The 21,891-nt window shown below is 45.9% G+C and overlaps 1 protein-coding gene across 1 annotated transcript in view; it reads right to left on the bottom strand.

Moving 5' to 3' along the window:
- Positions 1 to 10,462, bottom strand: part of PDLIM1 (PDZ and LIM domain 1) — a 56,645-nt gene extending 46,183 nt beyond the window's left edge. Inside the window, exon 1 of the mRNA XM_055254804.2 lies at positions 10,221 to 10,462. Within this exon, the coding sequence (XP_055110779.1) occupies positions 10,221 to 10,316 (96 nt within the window). The 5' untranslated portion in view covers positions 10,317 to 10,462. The remainder of the gene's footprint in view (positions 1 to 10,220) is intronic.
- Positions 10,463 to 21,891: the final 11,429 nt, after the last annotated feature.

Raw genomic sequence — 21,891 nt, 5'->3', positions numbered from 1 at the left:
GGATGAGGCAATGGTTTTCAAACAGGTTGGTGGTCAGATCCCATGGGGGCAGGGATTAAAAATATAGATAGAGCTCCACACCCCATCTCAGATCCACCAAAGACAGCCTATACAGTGAAACCCAAGAACCCATACCTTTTTAAAGCTTCCCAGAAAATGTTAATGCTCATCAGGTTTGGAAACACCAAGAGAGGTGATGACTACGACTATCTTTTCCCCTTAAACTCTCTCCCTGAATGAAGTTAAAGTCATCAGGTAGACAAAAAGGAATTAGACCCTAAAATCTCAGCTCCTCCAGAAACACCTTCAAGGGCAGAACTTATACTCCTATAAAATACATAGAAAGCCCTTGAAAGGAATATCCGTTAGAATAGTATTTCTCTATCTCTTACCAAAACAGACTTAAAAAAAAAAATAGGCCAGGCAGGGGTGGCTCATGCCTATAATCCCAGCACTTTGGGAGGCCACAGCAGAAAGATTGCTTAAGCCCAGGAGCTTGAAACTAGCCCAGGCAACATAGTGGGACCCTGTCTGAACAATAAATTAAAAATTAGCCAGGCATGTAGTCCCAGCTACTCGAGGAGACTGAGGTGGAAGGATCGCTTAAGCTGGGAGGAGGTCGAGGCTGCAGTTAGCTATAATAGCACCACTACACTCCAGCTTGGGCAACAGAGCAGGATGCTGTCTCAAACAAAAAACAAACAAAAAAATACAGCCCCTGTAATGTTGGTTAACACCCCTGAAAATGCTATGCAAATGGAGCATTGCATAAGTAATTTTGTTGTTTTTTTAAAATAGAGATGGGGTCTCACTGTGTTGGCCAGGGTGGTCTTGAACTCCTGGCCTCAAGCAATCCTCACACCTCGGCCTTCCAAAGTGCTAGTTTCACAGGCATGAGCCACTGCGTCCAACCAGTAGAAGTATAATAACTCCAAACAAGGTATCTAAATAACTCGACGTGGGTCCTATTTTCCCTTGGCCAGAAAACTCACAGCTAAATGTAGTGTGCAATTACAGAACCAACTGATTTAAAGTTCCTGGCACTTCTCTCTCTTTCCTCTTCCATGTTCCAATTTTTTGTTAAATCTTATGTGTGTTCTTGTGTTTTAAATATTGTAAATATGTAAGGAAGTGAAAGACAAGCCTGCAAGTAAGTGAAAGAGACAGCCTAAATAATGATAGTAATAATTATATACAACTGGGATAAAGAAATGTGAGATTCAAGTTCAATCTCAATGCTACATGCCTTTAAGCATAATCTCCGCTGATTTAATAGTTGTGTCAAAGTATTTGGGTACAAATTTAACAGATTCTAAACTGGGGATAAAGCAGGACCCAGCTCTGTAGGATGCCATTTAGATGTGGAATTTGAACTCTTTAGTCAGAATCTTCTGACTCAGTATGTTTGTGGGCCGAGGCTGTGGCACAGACTTCACAGCCACATTATGGCTGCAGAAGCTGTATGCGCTTATACAGGGTGACCTGAAAACATAACACTGTTTTAAAATGTTCTTGGTTAGTCTATAACCATTTTCTCAGGGAAATGAGGCAATAAAATAGGGTAGGTGCTTGTAGATAAGTTGAACCTTAATCCGGCTTCACACTGTGCATGGTGCAAAAAGAAGTTATTAGTGCTAAGGGGTGACAGTTCAAAGAGACGTGCTGCTCTCTCAGTCTGAAAGACTGACCACCATTTCTCAGATAGGAATATAATAAAACAGGTAGCCAAATAGAACACCCTGACTAAATTCTTTTTTTTTTTTTTTTTTTTTTTTTTTGAGACGGAGTCTTGCTCTGTCGCCCAGGCTAGAGTGCAGTGGCGCAATCTCGGCTCACTGCAAGCTCCGCCTCCCGGGTTCACGCCATTCTCCTGCCTCAGCCTCTCCGAGTAGCTGGGACTACAGGCGCCCGCCACCGCGCCCGGCTAATTTTTTGTATTTTTAGTAGAGACGGGGTTTCACCGTGGTCTCGATCTCCTGACCTCGTGATCCGCCCGCCTCGGCCTCCCAAAGTGCTGGGATTACAAGCGTGAGCCACCGCGCCCGGCCCGACTAAATTCTTAAGAAGTCATCGAGGCCAGGCATGGTGGCTCATGCCGGTAATCCCAGCACTTTGGAAGGCCGAGATGGGCAGATCACTTGAAGTCAGGAGTTCAAGGCCAGCCTGTTCACCAACATGGTGAAACCCCATCTCTACTAAAAATACAAAAATTAGCCAGGTGTAATGGCGCATGCTTGTAATCCCAGCTACTTGGGGGGCTGAGGTGGGAGGATCACTTGAACCCAGGAGGTGGAGGTTGCAGTGAGCTGAGATCATGCCACTGCACTCCAGCCCAGGCGACAGAGCGAGACTCCGTCAAGAAGTCATCGAGTTCCTCAAAAGTTTCCAAACAAGCTCCTATGAACCCTATGTACTTTTAAATAGCTCCAACAGCTACCATCCATAACCCAAAGCCGAGACACTTACTAAACCTTGAGGGAATTACTCTGACTCAGTATCTTCATTTATCAAATGAAATTTATAATGCATCAACCTCATCAGGTTGTTGGAAGGGTTAAATGAGACGGCATTTGTAAAGAGTTCAGAACAATGCCTGGCATGTAATAAACACTCAATATATAGTAGCTACCATTAATATTTGTTTAATAGTACCACTAGGTTCTATATATCATCTTAATCCTCACCACAACCTTTGAAGACAAGTGCTATTATTCCCACATTGCAAATGAGGACACTGAATTTTCAGGGGTTAACCTGTCCAAGAACATACAAGCTAGTAAATGGACAAGATAAGGTTTGAACTAGATCTAGCAGATATCAAAAATGTATTTTTCCCTTGACATTAAGATGTCTTTAATTCTTGATTTGTTACAATAAAAATAAGGCAGAAAGCACAAAGCAATGAAGTCCAAATAGTCACTGAGATATAGTAATTTGGTTTTAGAAATGCTACGTGTATGGAAAAAGTCTGGAAAGGTTTGCAGCCAGCTGTTCACTGTGTTTACCTCTGTAAAGTAAGACTGGGGAAGCCTTTTACCTTATGCTTTCTGTAGGTTTATATTGTCCAATCTTTTAAATAATTACGTGGGCTTCTATGTAACCTTTACAGAAGGACGACATGTATACAGCACAAATGGTAACTACACAGCTGATTGAATTCTCACATGCAGAGCACACCCAAGGAAACAGCATGAGATAAAGAAACGGAACATTACCTGAACTGCTAAACCTCCCTGTGCCCCCCTTCCGTCACTGACCTTCTGGCAAAGGTCTGCCATGATCCTGACTGCTAACATTGTAGATTAATTCTGTCTAATTTTATGTAACTGGAATTACACAGTGTTTACTCTTTACTCTTAGGTATGGCCTTTTTCTCTCAATGTGTGTGTGTGTGTGTGTGTGTGTGTGTGTGTCTCCTCCATGTCACTGTGCATAGTTGTAATTTCTTCATTCTTGTTGCTGTGATGTTTTACATCATATAATTACACCCACTACTTATCTATTCTATTGCTGTTAGACATGTGAATCGTTTCAAATTTGGGGCTATTATGAATAGTGTTGTTTGGAAAATTCTCAAACTTGTCCTTTAGCACTCATGTGGACCCAGTTTCTATTGACTATTTAACCAGGAGAACTGTTGGGTTATATGGTATGGGTATGCTCAGCTTCAGAAGCATAAGTATTTTTTATATTTTTTTAAAGAAATGGGTGCAAACTATTTGCTGCATCAACCACATTTAATCTATCTGTATGCATTTTTTTTTTTTTTTTAGATGGAGTTTCGCTCTTGTTGCCCACGCTGGAGTGCAGTGGCGTGACTTCAGCTCACTGCAACCTCCGCCTCCCAAGTTCGAGCAATTCTCCTGCCTCAGCCTCGAGTAGCTGGGACTACAGGTGCCTGCCACCACGCCCGGCTAATTTTTGAATTTTTAGTAGAGACGGGGTTTCACCATGTTGGCCAGGCTGGCCTCAAACTCCTGACCTCAGGTGATTCACCCACCTTGGCCTCTCAAAGTGCTGGAATTACAGGCGTGAGCCACCGAGCCCAGCCTCTGCATGCATTTTCAATATCTTTATCTAAACTAGGTCCTATCTATGTTCTTATTGTCTTACTTGATATGAATGGTCATGTCTATAAAAATTAGTCCCTGAGTGTTCAGTCAGGAATCTGGCCTCCTACAAGACCGCTGTGTTCTTCAGAAAATCATTTTTAGTATTTATGGCATTTACCAAGGAGACAGTGTACTACATATGGGAAAGTGCACCACAGAACTCGGTCACGGATGAGCAGCCCAATTTGCCCAGGATGTGGCTAACAAGAGTATCAATAATCACACAGGGTGCTAACAGCCATACAGGAATTACCTTTTTTGTCTTAGGTTTCATGGGTATATTTGGTTTTGGACTTAGCTTGGCTACCACAAGATGGAACTGTTCACTTCCTGGTTATCTTCATCTACCACAAGAACCATTCCCAAATGCCCTCCTATCCCCCACAAGCAGGTCTTTCTCTAGCCAGTCCTTCCACTCCTCTGCTCTTCTGTTCTTCACTGTCCAAGTGGTCATGGAACCTCATAACTGGACTGTAAATTCTCCCAGGTGGGGCCATGACTTCCAGTTTTTCAGGAGGGACAGGGAAGGGAGGTGCTGCTTTCTGAGGTGCCCTGAGCTGAGGCCACAAGGCAACTGGAGAGCCACCCCAACCAACCTCAGGGGAATGAGAGGCTCCAGGGTGTGGAGCCCAGGAGTGTCTTATCCCTCATGTTGAAGCCTGCACCACCCTTAGCACTTTTCAGAGCTGTGTGCTGGGTTAACACCATTAGCAATGAAATATTGATAGTTTTATGGCTTATTAGGAGGCAAAATACAGTGGTTAAAGCTGACCTGGAAGTGAGTCTGCCTGGCTTCACTTCCCAGCTCTGCAATTGTCTGACTTTGTGTTCTGTGTCCCTCTGTCATGGGTTGTGGGGAATACAGAAGAAGATAATGTAAGTGCATGCTTAGCACAGAGCAGGCACTCGAAAAATGTTAGCTGCTATTAATATATTACTATGGCACAGAGATTAAGACTACAGGCTTGGAAGCCGGACTCCCTAGCCAAACTCCAGCTCTACCACTCACTGCTATATGATGCAGGCACTGTACTTAATGTCTCCATGCCTCAGTTCCCTCATCTGTAAAATGGGGATCTTAATCCTACCTCACAAAATACTTGTGAAGATCACTGAATATATTATGGTCTTAGAATGGTGCCTGGCATATTAAAAGTCCTATATATGTTTTAACTATGGTTATTATTGCAGGCAGATCAAATAAATATTTCTCATACAAATCTTTCAAATGTAAATGGATGCTGCTGTGATTAACAGAAGACAAATACATCTGAAACATTCCTGAATTCATAGTGTTTTCTAAATCAACTTATGATTGAAGGTACAACTAATGCCATGAGAGACTAGGACACTCTAACAATAAAAAAGTGGGCTCTTGGCTCACGCCTGTAATCCCAGCACTTTGGGAGGCCGAGGTGGGCAGGTCACTTGAGGCCAGGAGTTTGAGACCAGCCTGGCCAACATGGCGAAACCCCATCTCTACTAAAAATACAAAAATTAGCCACGCGTGGTGGCTCACGCCTGTGATCCCAGCTACTCAGGAGGCTGAGGCACAAGAATCGCTTAAACCCAGGAGGTGCAGGTTGCAGTGAGCCAAGATCATGCCACTGAACTCTAGCCTGGGCAACACAGCGACACCCTATCTCAAAAAAAAAAAAAAAAAAAAAAAAAGTAGCTCTCATATTCAAAGGATATGAAAACCTCTGGGTTTGCTTGCTTATTATTTTATCTTTACAGGGAATATTATTTTATTTTATCTTTACAGGGAACTGAACCCAAGAGAAGACATGATTTTCCCAGGATCACCCACCGAGGTGCTCCGGACTAGAGCTCAGCTTGAGTCCCTGCCCTGGACATTGTACCAGGCCCTCAATTAAAGTCCTGGAAGCTTCCCCAAGGCTTTCCTCTGAGACCTACTGGAAGCGAAATAATGCTTTAAAAGTTAGTTTTCTGACACAACCACTTTTGCTCCAGTCTCTACCCTATCCTTTACAAGGAAGCTGAGTAGTAAGTCAGCTAGTGAGAAATTATGTAAATTCAAACAAATTACCTAACCTGTGAGCACCTGAGCTTTCCTATTTGCAAAAGGCAAAGAATGCTAGCTTTCCTCTCCTCCGTGGAGCAAGAGTAAGGCATGGCCTAAGAATGTGCCAGTCCTATCCTGATCCCAGTACACGGCAATTCCTTGGTGCTTTTCCGAGTCCTGGTCAGCCTGGGAGAATATGACCCAGATGGCTAGATGACACTCTCCTCTCAGTCATCTACCTGGCTGCAATACCCTAAAGCCATTGTTCTTCCCTCTTGCCTCCTCAAACAAACCAGCAAGGTTGGCATCAAGAGTTTGGGGAGGGGAGAGTATCTGGTCAGAGGGTGGTAATGTAGTATGGGCTCAGCCATTCACTTACACGTCATTCTCTTTCACGTCTTCTCCCTCTCTCCTTAAGTCAGCTGTGAGCAGCTGAAGTCACTAATATTTCCCAGGTATCAATTTCACAGACCAAGGGCATGCAGCACAATGGCCATTAAAACATAATGACCCTTTTTGGACATTTCTTGCTTTTCATAATCTGACAGACAAACCCTCCTCTTTCAATCTTTAGGACATGATGTAAAATCTATCTGAATCCGGAAATACCACTCTTAAAAATCAGAAATGACCCTCTGGCCACAGTATCCATTATTAAGCATCCCTTGGGATACTTGAGAAAAGGCATAAGCATTTGCCACAAAACCGCTCAGCTCTTAGCAAAGGGTTCCCCAGGACTCCAGAGACAAATGAGCAACTCCTCCAACTAAGGGCATCCCTTGATCTTGGCCTCACCCTTTCCTGTCTTTTATCGGTTGCTGGGAGAGAAAAACAGTCAACATAAACTGAGTTGCAACGTCGGCCTGGGTATTTCTCTAAAGGCTTCCCTTGAAAGTAACTAGAGGGAATGAGAAATTAACATGGAAAATTTTTTTAATTAAAAAAATACCTCAAGGAAATGGGCAAGTGTTGATTTGAAGCAGGAACTGACAGAAAAAAATATCAGAGAACAGTGGCAAATGTGTGGCTGGACCATCAGGGAACACAAGGCAAGAGCACTAAACGAGAATGGGAGTAAAAGAAGAAAGCTAGCCTATGTCCACTTAAAGTTGGAAATCTGGGTTGAAATTTTAAGTTGATCACGATACTAGATGAAAACATTAAGGAGCTAAAGAAACTGTTCACACACACCCACACACACACACACACACACACGTGTTCTGTATGAGTCTGTTCAGAAACAGACAAAATTAAGCTATGGTATTTTGGATACCTAATTTAGGTGGTAAAACTATGAAGAAAAGCAAGGAAGGGATTACCATAGGTCAGGATAGCGTTACATTTAGGGCACTTTTGGGTGCTGCAATATTCTATTTCTTGACTTGGGTAGTGATTATACAGATGCTTGCTTTATAATCATTTGCTGTTCATTTGTATTTTATGATTTTTTATTCCACAATAAAAAATAAGTTAAAAAATAAAAAAATTGCAAGTACATAAGATTAGCATTATATTAAGAAGCTTTAGCAGTTGAGCAAAAGACTGGAGCCAATACCACAATAATTCATGCAAGAGAAAGCAAACATGGTTATTTAAATAAAAGGCACTCCTCTCCCAGCCTAATTTTATGGTTTGCTTTGGTGTGGAGACTCAAAGTCTATCATATGCAAAATCGTACCAGCAAACTGCCCAGGATGATAAATAATGTAGCATACCTACCAATCAGAAAGTGTGTACAGCTCTTTGTCAATGCTCACATTTCCTCACTATCACTATTTACAGAGCACTCTCACATACCTTAACTCACAGCCAAGGGCTGGTGCTATCCCCACTGCAGAGGTTTTTTTTTTTTTTTTTAAATAGCCTCAGACAGTGGAAGATCCACCCCAGGTACAGCTCAAGCAAGAAGACACTGGACCAGCACCAGATCTCAGATGGCCACCCCAGGGTCCCTTTACGACAATGACCTTCCCATTCTCATGAGGTGAACAGGCTCACAATTTTTCCATGTATTAATAAGGAGCTGAAGAGAAACAAATAAACTACTGTCAGCATGAAAATGTTACCTCTTCTGAGTCACTTTCACTTTTCAATTAAAGCACCTGCCAAGGGCATTATAAAGATTAGCTTCCCTCACTAGACCATGAACGCCTTGAGAATGGAGCTGTGCCCTCTCATTTCTGAGGCGTTTGCGCAGTTTCTGGAATATGATACATGCTCATTAAACACGTGCACACGCCATAAATAAATAAGTGAATATATGAAGGTAAAAACCAATGAATTTATAGTGTGGTGTTTTCCACGCCATTCCATCATTCACTCATGCATTAAGACTTTTAAAAGCAGCTAAAGTGAAAGGCAGTAACTGCCCTTTTAACAGATTGCCAATACATCCTCCACTACTTAAAAAAGGGTTTCATGTCATATGTAAATCTCAGAAATGGAGAGGGCTGACAGGTTAATTATAGACACAAAGAACAGGGACAAATGGACTATGAGGTAAGCGAGTTGAAATGTGCAGACACAATGTCCTCCCTGGACAAGCATTTATTAATAAGCCTGCAAGGATTTACCCAGCCCGGCCAGGTACAGGTCTGCACCAAGCTTGGGGGCGATTTTGGGGAAGGCACAGTTCCTGCGCTTGAGGAATTAGGCTGGTGGCTGGAAAGGCAGTGTGTACCTTTGAGAATAATCAGAGGTCTCTGTGGGACGAGGCAAACAGGTGGAAGATAAGGCCCAAAAACTGGCCCGCCTACTCTTTCATGGGGGTGAGATAGAGAAGACCTCCTCACTGGGCCAGGCCAACCCGGAAAGAAGCATGGGTAGGACTGTGGCTGGCAGACAAGTCAAGAGGAGGCCACCAATTCTTCTCCTGCACCTCCCACCAAACTCCTTCAGCTGCTGGAGGCAGGGGCTTGAGTCAAAAGGATCCATAAGGATCATTCCCTTTCTTCTCCACCCTTCCCCCAACCCCAAGTAAAAAGAAGGATGTTTAGAAGGTCTGGGAGACAAGCTGAAGGGCAGCTTGAGTAGGCAGATAGGCCCAAGAATGGAATGTGCCGCCTACAGGCAAGGAGTGGCCATGGGTGGGGAGAAAGGGGACTTCTTTTTCTCCCTTTCCTCATTCGAGGTACTTATTGAGTCTCTTCTTGGTGCCCAAGCACTGAACGTGATATCTCTCAGTGGGACATCAACCTGTGTTTGGCCAGATTAAATGGCCAAAGCCCAGACCTCTGAACGCTGAGTCTGGGTCTCCCTGGGGGTTTCGCTTTATTAGGGGGGCAATGGTTCTGGTGGCCCCTGATTCAACGTGAGTCCTTTTAAAGATCCGAAGCCCCTCCAAGATTTCAAGCACCACCACCCCACCCCAGGTGGAAACCCCATCCCAGTATCTACTCATGCCCTGAGAAAAAAGGGCTGGTGCGGGGAGGGGAAAGAGATAATCTGGGAATGCTAGAAGAATGACCGCAGGGCCACGTTCTGCAGAGGGGAGAAGAATAACCAAGAGGGTTTACCTGAGTTTGTTTGTTGTGTTTATTTCCCGAATCCAGCACATTCTCCAAAAGGCATTCGAGGGGCGAGCCTCGGCCGTGGGTCAAGTCCAAAGAGCGTGTTTCGGTTGTTTTTTTAGGTTAATCCCACTTACCCCCCACCCCAGTAAACTTCCCACCCACCCCACCTCACTTTCCAGGTCTTTCCTGTTGCGTTCGGCTGCACAGTGATTTGGGAAGAAGGGAGAAGTGCCATCTCCCGGCGCGCGGGATCTGCGGAGACCCTCGTCCCCTCGCTGGTTGACAAAGAACTAACACCCGCCCCGCCGCGCTTCCGGGGCCAAAGAACGAAAACTGCCTTCTTTTTTTCTGGCGGACACGAAGCGCGCCCGCAGCGGGCCGGCCAGCCCAGGAGCGCAGCCTCCGCGAAGCGGCGGCGGGGCGCGCGGGGCCCGGGCGCGCGGAGAGCGCTCAACTAACAGCGCACCTGGGCGCGCCTGGCTCCGTCCCCGACCGCGCCCGCGGGGCCCCAGTCTCCGCACATCACCTCCCATAGCGCCCCGCTTCCACGCACGTCCCAGCTGCTCTTACCCGGGAAATGGCGAGAGGCTGCTCGAAGTCCTTGCCGCCCACGAGGCGGAAGCCCCACGGCCCCGGGCCCTGGAGGACTATCTGCTGGGTGGTCATGGCGCGGCTGTGGCGGGCGACGACCCGCGGGGACAGACGGGCAGGACGCGCGGCACAGCTTGCAGGGCACCCCCGGCGGCTGTCGGAGAAAGAGCGGCGCGGCGCGGGCCCGGGGAGCCTGGGGCTGGCGGGGGCAGGGCAACCGCGAGGGCCAGGGCGGGGGCGGCTCCGCCCAGGCCGCGTCGTAGCCCGCCGCCCCGCCCGTTCTCCCGCCCGCAGCCGCTCCCCGCCCTGCGCGCCGGCCTAGGGGCCCCGGCCCGGAGTCCCGCCGAGAGAGCGCGAGTCAGATGCGGGCTCGTGGCTCTCAGCAGCTCTGCCCGGGACCCCACACCGCCTCCCTCCCTCCTGTACGCACGGCCGCAAGGTGGCTCTCGGGCCCAGGGCGGGTGCTAGGTGAGAGGGAAGCAGGTCCCGACAGCGAGACAAACTCGCGCCTCGTGCTTTGTAAAATGAGAAATTTGAAGTGCTGTGCCAAGTCAGCCCTCTGAGGTCAGCTCCGACTTCCCATTTGCTTCTTGTAATCGGTAATGATGTTTAAAAGGTGCTTTCGAATGATCTCATCTGATGCTGAGGCAATCGGGACGTTTAGTCCCATTTTACAGATGAAGTAACTGAGTCTGCTCAGTAGGTGAGAAGACTTGCCTGAGGCTACACCACTAGTCAGCATCTGGACCACTGCCCGGGCCCAGTGCTACAGAACCCCATCCTGGAACTTTTATAATGCTAATGAGACCATTGCACAGGTTATAACTGAACTTCAAGACCTTCCTAGAAATCTTTCCTCCAGGCTGGAGTTCGTGGTAGGTTCTGACCCCAACAGTTCAAACCTCAAGTTTGGGGCGGGCCAAGGGCCAAGTAAGTGCAAAAAAAGAGCTGAGTCCGGAGACCTGGATTCCCAGCCTCCCACCAGCTTCCTAGCCAGGCTCCCTGACGCCCTCCCAGTGGAGTGCATTCTCCACGCCGGACCAGACCATGTCTCATGCTGTCCATGGCGTCCCCACCTCACCCTGGTTAAAAACCCAGATCCTTTCAATGCCTACAGGGCCACCCCTAGAATGGCCCCAACTCCCTCTCTGACCCCAACTCCTCCTGCCCTTTCCTCACCTGCCCCCCACTCTGCCAGGCTGTGCTCCTTGCTCTTAACTCAGAGCCTTGCCTCAGGGCCCTGTCTGCAATGCCCTTCTCCCAGACATCCCCACCACTCTCTGTGTTCACATGTCATTTTCTAGGGGCCGGACACGTGGCTCATGCCTGGAATCCCGGCACTTTGGGAGGCTGAGGCAGGAGGATCAGTTGAGCCCAGGAATTCTAGACCAGCCCCAGCAACATGGCAAGACCCTGTCTCTACAAAAAAATTTAAAAAAATAAAAATTAGCCGGGTTTGGTGGCGCACACCTGTCCCAGCTGCTAGGGAGACTGAGGTGGGAGGATGGCTTGAGCCGGAGAGGTCAAGGCTGCAGTGAGCTGTGGTCGTGCAACTGTACTCCAGCCTGGGTGACAGAGTGAGACCCTATCTCAAAAAACTAAAAAATAAAAAAAATGCAAATGTCATTTTCTGAGGTCATCTCTGAGCATCATTTAAGATATCCTCTCGAGAATGCTCTATTACCTTCCCTTGCCTTATTTTTTTCCTTTGTATGTATCACCATCTGGCATTCTCTATATTTTGCATATTTATTTGTTCCACCCCCACTCTTAAGCATTAATTCCATAAGGACAGAGGTTTTTATCTGTTTAGATCACTGCTGTGCCCCAGTGCCTAGAATAGTGCCTGGCACATAGTATTTAATGTATGTAACACATTGGCCATCCTCAGGACCACTTACCCTCTCTGGGCCCAGTTTCTTCCCAGTTTTCTTGGCACCCATTCATCCTGGTACCCAGGCCCCAGCACAGTGCCTGGCATAGAGCCTATGCTCAATGAGTTTGTTCACTGTACAGCTCTGTCTGCCTGTGATCCTGGCCTACCTACTGAGGAGCCCTGTGCACAGATTTACACATAAAAAGATTATCTTGCTTGTCCAATTGTGTGACAGCACAAATGCCTATGTTTGGGAATAGTTTGTTTGCTTTTAGAAATTAAAGTGGAGGGCCGGGCACGGTGGCTCACACCTGTAATCCCAACACTTTGGGAGGCCGAGGCGAGCGGATCACCTGAGGTCTGGAGTTCGAGACCAGCCTGACCAACATAGAGAAACCCATCTCTACTGAAAATACCAAAAATTAGCCAGGCGTGGTGGCACATGCCTGTAATCCCAGCTGCTCGGGTGGCTGAGGCAGGAGAATCACTTGAACCCGGGAGGTGGAGGTTGTGGTGAGCCAAGATTGTGCCATTGCACTCCAGCCTGTGCAACAAGAGCGAAACTCGGTCTAAAAAAAAAAAAAAGGAAATCAAAATGGAGTTATATGATTATACATCCCTCTCAACCTCTTGCATCCTGATATTCTTTCCTGAACCTGAGAAAAAGGAATGGTGTTATAGCCAGTAACCAGCCACCTGCTTTATGAACACCAAAAATACATTGTCTTTGTTCAAGATTCTGTTGATTAGAAAGCATGACTGTGTTTCAAGTCCCTGCAGAATTTGCAGGAATCACCAAATTCTGAATCTGTCCCTAGATGTGTAACCATCTTGAATATTTTCTGTCCTAGAAGGAGAAAAGGGCTGAAAAGCCACAGCTTCTGTGCTTCTGAGGGCAGAGACTGCCTTTCATTCATTCCAAGTGCCCTGCTGGCATGGACCTCAATCATAGTAGGTGTCAATAAGTGTTTATTCCATACAATAGTCTATACAGACATAGTGCGCTAATGTGTTAGCAAAATGTCTGTAAGACTTGAGTCCTCAGTTGCTTTGTTGTTAAATGTCCTCGGTTGTAGTCTGGCTCTACGTAGCAAGAGCTATAAAACAGTCAACCCTTTGACCCATTCATCCACTTTCTGGGCAACAATTCCAAGGACATAATTTTTAAAAAGAAAAATGCTATATGTATACAGATATTTATAGCTGCATTATTTATAATGACAAAAAATTGGAATCAGCCAGTAACAGAAAAGTGGCTAAATATGGTATGGCCATAAGAGGGAAGAGTATGCAGCATGAAAATAACCATGAAGACTGTGAAGAGACAGGGAAACGTGTTTTCAAAATATATAAAAAGAGTGCAACAAAATTATTTGTGTACCATCTTAGAAAATAAAAGCTTATCTACCTATTGAAATTAACAGAAAGTAGGAAAACTACTGGCAGACAGAATGAGAATTTTTTTTAATAATTGCCTCTAAGGATGATGTAAAATTTTCATAATAAACATCAAAATGGTCCCAGCTCCTTGGATGGAGACTAAATGCTAGTCTTTCTCAGGATAGAGACCTGATCATTTATCCTTTTTTTGTTTTTGTTTTTGAGACAGAGTCTTACTCTATTTCCCAGGCTGGAGTGCAGTGGCACGATCTCCACTCACCGCAACCTCTGCCTCCCAGGTTCAAGCGATTCTTCTGCCTCAGCCTTCCAAGTAGCTGGGATTACAGGCACCTGCCACCACGCCTGGCTAATTTTTGTCTTTTTAGTAGAGATGGGGTTTCACCATGTTGGCCAGGCTGGTCTGGAACTCCTGACCTCAAGTGATCCACCCACCTCGGCCTCCCAAAGTGCTGGAATTACAGCGTAAGCCACCGCGCCCGGCCTCCATTGATCTTTTTAATCTCCTCTTCTCTCCCCCAGCCAGCTAGCTCTGAACTGGGCACACAGCATATATACTCAGAAAATACCCAGAAACAGATTGACAGCCCTCACCCCAAAACATAAACAATCTTCTCTTACCTTAAACACCATTACTTATTTATTCATGCTTTCCAGTTCCCTCAGACCCTCAACTCCTGCCCAGTGCTAGTTGAATGGCCTTAAGCAACCTCTCCGAACTTCAGTTTGCCTTACTTTTATTATTATAACACATTCCATGAAAGTTTGTTAACCTTAACAGCCTAAATTCAACATCTGGTTGTTCTAGGGCAAGCAAGGAGAATGAGAAGAGGAAGCAAGGCGGGTGGAAAGTGCAAGGGGTGGGACAGTGGTCTCTCCAGCTCTGAGTCCAGTTTTACAATGTGACCTGGGTGGGAAATGGGTGATGCCCTGACTCCTCCAGCCTGGCCTCTGCAGAGCTGGCAACCCCCACACCCAGGGTCCAATTGCCAGGACCTTTTAGAGCCACTGTGTGGAGACTACTTCCTGGAACCACAGCCCCATTTCCTAAAGACAGTAAGTCTAGGATTGTGCTCAGCTTTACAGTAAGTCTCGTTATTCTGCAGAACAAGTCCTGGACTTGCCCAGGTAACTCAAGAGCCCTCTGTGGGGCTAGGCTTCTAGCTGGGACCAAGCGAAAGCGTGTGACTCCTGACTGGGAGGTCCGCTCTGGTATCTAAGCGAGGCCAGGCTCTGCGCAGCCAACCAAAGAACCGCCGGAAGCTCTGGTTTCACCGCGGCTGAGCGCAGATCGCGCACCGGTTCTCACGTCTGCGAACTGGTGCAACTGCCTGCCGCGGGCGCCCTGATCAAACAACTTGCTTCTCTTTGCTGTGAAAAGAACCGAAACTCAGGCTGAGAGCCTCGCAAAACAAAGACATCTTTACCCGTCCGGTGGTATCCTGTGTCACCCCCCTCCCAGGGTCTGCGCGTCTTTGATGGAGCCCCACGCGCAACTCGTCGCGGCGCCGCTCCAGGCAGCTGGCTGCATGCGAGACCCGGCGGGGAGAGGTTCTCCCGGCGGCGCTAGCGACTGGGCAGGGAAATGAGTTCCCAATCCTTTTCTCCTGCTTTCTGCTCCAGCTCGGGAAATCTTGAAGTGTCCACTGGGGATTGGGTGCCTCTCGGATTCCAGTTGCACAAAGCATGCTCCGTGGGTGTCTGGATATAAGGACACCTACCTGGGCACAGAACTGGCTGGGATTCCTTCAGGGCTGGTGAGGTGTGAGCAGATGAACTGCCATATCTGAGGCCTGCCGAGTGCCTAGTAGACAAAGAACTGAGGGGCCAGCCCAAGGACCACAGCTATGTCACCCACCTGCCTCCTGGTTCCCATTCCACCTGGACAGGTGGCACTGGTGTTCTCGAAAGCAGAGAGAAACTTGGGCGATAATGTCTCAAGCATCCTTGAATATCAAAAGGAGAAGAAATTCCAAAACAGGGCTCATATTAAATGCTTATATTGAAAAATTAAAACAAAAAGACAATGTAATATATTAGTATTAATGAATTAGGCCAGGCACGGTGGCTTACACCTGTAATCCCAGCACTTTGGGAGGCCGACGCAGGAGGATCGCTTGAGCTCTAGAGTTCGAGACCAGCCTGCACAACATAGCAAGACCCTGTTTCTACAAAAAATACGAAAGTAGCTGGGTGTGGTGGCACATGACTGTCGTCAGGGCTACTCAGGAGTCTGAGGTAGGGGGATTGCTTGAGCCCAGGAGGTTGAGGCTGCAGTGAGCAGTTACTGTGTCACTGCACTCCAGCTTGGACTATACAGCGAGACCATATATGTATGTATATACATATAGATCTACATCAGAACAAGAGTCCAGTGAAGTGTCATCACGCACTTTTCACAAAGGAGAAGGCTGAGGCACTGAGGCACCATCCAGAACCCCCTTCATGAAAGGACCTGTCCCAGGTGCCAGGAGGTGGACACCCTTCAGCATTTAGTTATTTTAGGGACTACCTCTACTACAGAGCAGCTTTTCCCAAAAGCACACCTTCCCTAGGCTGCCTGCACAGGGTCACACATCATCTAGGTGAGGGTGAAAGACTGGCCATTTGGGCCTAACATGGGACAACTCTGATGGGACATTTTGACTCCAGAGCTCCCCATGGAATCAGTGAAGGCTGTCAGGCTGACATGGCAGCTCTTCTTCCTCTGCCCAATGCATCCCCCTCCCTGCTTTCTTCCACAGGTGTTGAGCCTGAGGACCTTCTTTAATTGACATCCTGCATGATAAACTGTCTCTGGGACCAGGGAATTCAGCCTGCGACAGGTCCAGAGAGACTAAGAGACTTCCCTAAAATCAGTCAGTAACCAAAGAACAGGGCAAAGGAGGCAGGAAAAGGGCTAGAGAGGCAAGGGAAGAGCTCTTGGATGTGAAGGGCCTTGTAACAGGACAGAAGGTTATTCAGAAGTTCCTAGGACCCCAGGAGACCCTTTAGGTCCACAATTCATGGAGATCCAAAGGGCTAAATCTTTCTCCTATACTAACAGGGATGCCCACAGCCCAAGTGTCACCATCTAGGAACTAGACTAGATCCTTTCAGGAATGGCTTTTTCAGTTTCCTCCATGGAAGAAGTGGAATTTGAAACATACTTTAAAAGTACAAGCAACTATGGAGGCAGAAAGGCCATACAGGCAGCAGGGACAGAATGAACAAGATAGTGGGAAGGAAGCAGGATGGCCTGGTGGAATAACATTATTGATGATATGCAGGCTGGAAATTTTGCTGGGGAGGGCTTTGAATGTCAGTGATCTGATGTGGATGCAGTAGGGACAGGCAAAGGCTTCCCATCAGCCCCTCTCATTCCACCCATACACTCTGTCTCTATAACTCCATCCTCCCCCACCAATCCATTTCCTCTCAGGGTTTGCCTGTGCTGCTGGCCTAGTCTGGCCATAGCTGATACTGAAGCTGACTATTTATAGCATTTGAGGACAGATAGAATGGCAGGGCCAGTTTCCATAACACCAGGGCTCCTAGAGGGTGACTTCCTCTCTGCTGGGTCCCCACCCACCTCCTCTGGGTCCACCTTCTCTCCAGTTACCTCCAACACTGCTTCCAGTGTTATTCCTTGGGTAGCATCAGGGCTGCTGCTAGGTGAGAATACAGCAGGAGACCAGCTAGCAGTGACAATGCAGGCTCCAGGTACCACCACCATTTCCCCCTCTCCTCCCATCTTCACATTAGGGCACATACCAGGCTGGGGCTCAGCCATCACTGCTGGGTAATGTGGGCCTGGGGTCCTCTTCTTCTACCCCCAGGCCCTCCCACCTAGCCTCTGCCTTCAACTCTTACCTACTGACTGCCTAAAGTTATGAATCCCAGAGGGTAGAAAGAGAAGAGATACAAATGACAGAGGTCTGGAGATAGAAGAGGACAGAAAAAACAATAAAGGTGGGAAAATCACAATGAAGATATCTATTAATACTACCCTAGCCAAATTTAGCTCCTATTTGGAGTCTTCAAAGCATGGTTAAAAAAAAAAAAAAGAGTTCTTCCATTTGTCAGCTATGAGGATTGACAAGTCCTTTAGCCTACTAGAGGTATTTCTTTATTGTCTTTTAGTCAACAGCTCTTTATTGAATGCTTTCCATTGGGTATACACTGTTCTATGTATTAGAAAATCAACAGCAAAGAAAACTGACAAAAATATTCTCCCTTGTGGAGCTTACATTTTGGTGTAAAGGACAAACAATAAAATAAATAAGTAAACTATATGGTATGTTTTGTGTATGTATGTTTATGTAGGTGTGTATGTATTTATATAAGTATGTACATGAATATACATATGTATAGTTATGTGTATTTGCATGCATGTGTTTTTCCGCTCCAAAGGCCTAAAAGCAAAAATACTCCAGAGCAATATACACACCCAGTACCCATACCTTGGTTTCTAAATGAAAAGGAACCATGACCCCTCAGATAAATTCCAGAATAGGTAGCTGTGGCAAGATAGGTATAAGATGAGCCTGGAATAGCTTATTATGCATAAAGTAAAAAAGAAAAAGTAAAAAGTGCTGGGGGCATGTGAAAGGACACAGAAGCCTGCTTCAGGGGGCTCCCACTGGCCACATGCACAGCAATTTGAGCACTAAAATAATAAAGAATTGGCCGGGCAAGGTGGCTCACACCTGTAATCCCAGCACTTTGGGAGGCCAAGGCAGGCAGATCACCTGAGGTCAGGAGTTTGAGACCAGCCTGGCCAACATGGTGAAACCCTGTCTCTACCAAAAATACAAAAATTAGCTGTGCATAGTGGTGCATGCCTGTAATCCCAGCTACTTGGGAAGCTGAGGCAGGAGAATTGCTTGAACCCCGGTCGGCAGAGGTTGCAGTGAGCCGAAATCATGCCACTGCACTCCAGCCTGGGCAACAGAGCAAGACTCCATCTCAAATAAGAAGAAGAACAAGAAGAAATTGTAACCCATTAGAGAAAATAAGAATCCACAAGTCCACACAGATAATAAATTGATGAATGGATGGATGGATGAGTGAAAAGCGAGAGTTCTTGATCACAGTAGAATTAATATGCCAACTAATAAATGTAGGGGGAGTGCAGGAGTTTCAAAAACATCATTTTGCAACCATAGTAATAAAGATTATTTAGGCAAGAATCATCACTGGATGCAAAATCTAGGGTGAGCGTTTGATGATGTGCTGGATTCTTGTGTGGTCTTAAATATCTCCCTACTGATTGCTTATTTGATGCAAAGGAAAAAACAGTGATGTGTCTTAGTCTGTTGGAGCTGCTCTAACAAAAATACGATAAACTGTTTAGCTTATAACAAAAGAAATTTGTTTTTCACAGTTCTGGAGGCTGAGAAGTCCAAGATCAAGGCACTAGGGGATTATCATGTAAGGGTCCACTTTCTCATACATAGCATCTTCTTGCTGTGTCCTCAAATGGTGGAAGAGGCAAACAAGCTCCTTTGGGCCTCTTTTACAAGGGCACTAATTCCATTATAAGGATGGAGCTGCCAGGCATGGTGGCTCACATCTGTAATTCCACCACTTTGGGAGGCTGAGGCAGGCAGATCACGAGGTCAGGAGTTCGAGACCAACCTGACCAACGTGGTGAAACCCCATCTCTACTAAAAATCCAAAAATTAGCCGGGCATGGTGGTGCACACCTGTAATCCCAGCTCAGGAGGCTGGGGCAGGAGAATCGCTTGAACCAGGGAGATGGAGGTTGCAGTGAGCGGAGATCACGTCACTGCACTCCAGCCTGGGTGACAGATCGAGACTCCATCTCAAAAAAAAAAAAAAAAAAAAAAAATGGATGGAGCCTTTATGATCTAATCATCTCCCAAAGGCCCCACTTTGGGGGTTAGATTTCAACATATGAACTTTGAGGGGGGACACAAACATTCCTTCTGTCTTAGTCTGTTTGTACTGCTATAGCACAATACCTGAGACTAGGTAATTTATAAAGAACAGGAATTTATTTTCTCACAGTTCTGAAGGTTGAGGGGGAGAAACACTATGTCCTTACATGGCAGAAGGCCAAGAGAACCACACTCTGTGTGAAGCCTCTTTTATAAGGGCCTTAATCTCATTCATGAGGGAAGGCTCCTTATAACCTAATCACTTATTAAAGGCCCCACCTCTTAATACTATCACACTGGCCATTAAGTTTCAACACCTGAATTTGGGAGGGTACACATTCAAACCATAGCATGGACTATAGTATGATACATGGCAAATTCCAACAATACCTTACCAGGAGATCAAAATTAACAGCCCCAGTGAGGGGCAGAAGAACATCGTGTAACTCAGATATGATACTTTGATAAGGGCACACCTCATAGGTTACCTTCCAGGAAGGAATGCATAACCTGAATCTAATCATAGGGAAACATCAGACAACCCCCTATTAATAAAACTGAGTGTGGGTGGAACTATAGTCTTCAAAAAGGCAATATCCTAAGACAAAGAAATGCTGTAGCTATGTTTCAGATTAAAGGAGAATAGGCCGGGCACAGTGGCTTAGGCCTGTGATCCCAGCACTTTGGGAGGCCAAGGCAGGCAGATCACTTGAGCCCAGGAGTTCAAGGCCAGCCTGACCAACACGGCAAAACCCCGTCTCCACTAAAAATACAAAAATGAGCTGGATGTGGTGGTGCACACCTGTAGTCCCAGCTACTCAGGAGGTTGAGGTGGGAGGATCACTTGAGTCTAGGAGGTTGAGGCAGCAATGAGCAGAAATCGCGCCAAGCATTGCTTAAGTTCAGGAGTTCGAGACCAGCCTGGCCAACATGGTGAAACCCCATCTCTACTGAAAATACAAAAATTAGTCAGGCATGGTAGCAGGGGCTGTAATCCCGGCTACTCAGGAGGCTGAGGTAGGAGAATTGCTTGAACCTGGGAGATGGAGGTTGCAGTGAGCTGAGATCTCCCAACTGCACTACAGCCTGGGAGACAGAGCAAGACTCCATCTCAAAAAAAAAAAAAAAAAAGACGTTATTGGATCAGTTGATGAAATTGGAAACAGATGGTGGATTAGATAAAAGTATCAATGTTAAATTTACTGGTTGATAACTGGACTGTGGTTATGTAAGATAATATCTCTATCCTTAGGAAATTCACACTGAAGTATTTAAAGTGCCACAATATGTATAATTTATTCTCAAATGGTTCAGAAAAATGTTTGTGTATGTGAGTGTGTGTGTTGAGGTCAGGATGGGCGTAGGGAGTAAATGAAGCAAATGGGATAAAATGTTAACAAAAGGGGGATCTGGGTAAAGGACATATGGATGCTGTTTGTACCGTCCTTATTCTTATAACTTTTCTGTAGTCTTGAATTTATGCCCAAACAAAATGTTTTTTATCATTTTTTATTTTTTTGAGGCAGAGTCTCAATCTCTCCCACGCTGGAGTGCAGTGGTACAATCTTGGCTTACTGCAACCTCTACCTCCCAGGTTCAAGCAATTCTCGTGCCTCAGCCTCCCAAGTAGCTGGGACCTACAGGTGTACACCACAACGCCTGGCTAATTTTTGTATTTTTAGTAGAGATAAGGTTTTGCCATGTTGGCCAGGCTGGTATCGAACCTCTGACCCCAAGTGATCCACCTGCTTCATAGACACTATGCCCAGCCCATTATTTATATACATATATATAATTATGAAAGGAATTATAACCCATTGGAGAAAATAAAAACCCACAATCCATACAGATAATAAATAAATAGGCCAGGCGCAGTGGCTTACGACTGTAATCCCAGAATTTTGGGAGGCCAAAGCAGGTGAATCACGAGGTCAGGAGATCAAGACCATCCTGGCTAACATGATGAAACCCCGTATCTAATAAAAATAACAAAAAATTAACCAGGTGTGGTGGTATGCGCCTGTAGTCCCAGCTACTTGGGAGGATGAGGCAGGAGAATCACTTGAACCTCTGAGGCAGAGGTTGTAGTGAGCCAAGATCATGCCACTGCACTCCAGCCTGGGTGACAGGGCAAGACTCTGTCTCAAAAAATATAAATAAATAAATAAATAAATGGATGGATGCATGAGTGGGTGGCTGGATGGTTGGATGGGTGGGAAGCAAGGGTTCTTGCTTACAGTAGAACTATAAATACCAACTGATAAATGTAGCGGAAGTGCAGGAGTTTCAAAAATATCATTTTGCAACCATGATATATTTATATATATATAATATATATTAAGTATATAATATATAATATGTATTTTATGTATTATATAGTATATATTTTTATATATAACAGGTATACATATTATATATAATACGTATTATATATATCATATGTTATATATAATACGTATTATATATCATATGTTATATATAATACGTATTATAT

This window comes from Symphalangus syndactylus, chromosome 2 (assembly GCF_028878055.3).
Source record: "Symphalangus syndactylus isolate Jambi chromosome 2, NHGRI_mSymSyn1-v2.1_pri, whole genome shotgun sequence".
Taxonomy (NCBI): domain Eukaryota; kingdom Metazoa; phylum Chordata; class Mammalia; order Primates; family Hylobatidae; genus Symphalangus; species Symphalangus syndactylus.
Note: the sequence above shows the minus strand (reverse complement) of the source record. Positions and strands in the feature narration are given on the sequence as shown.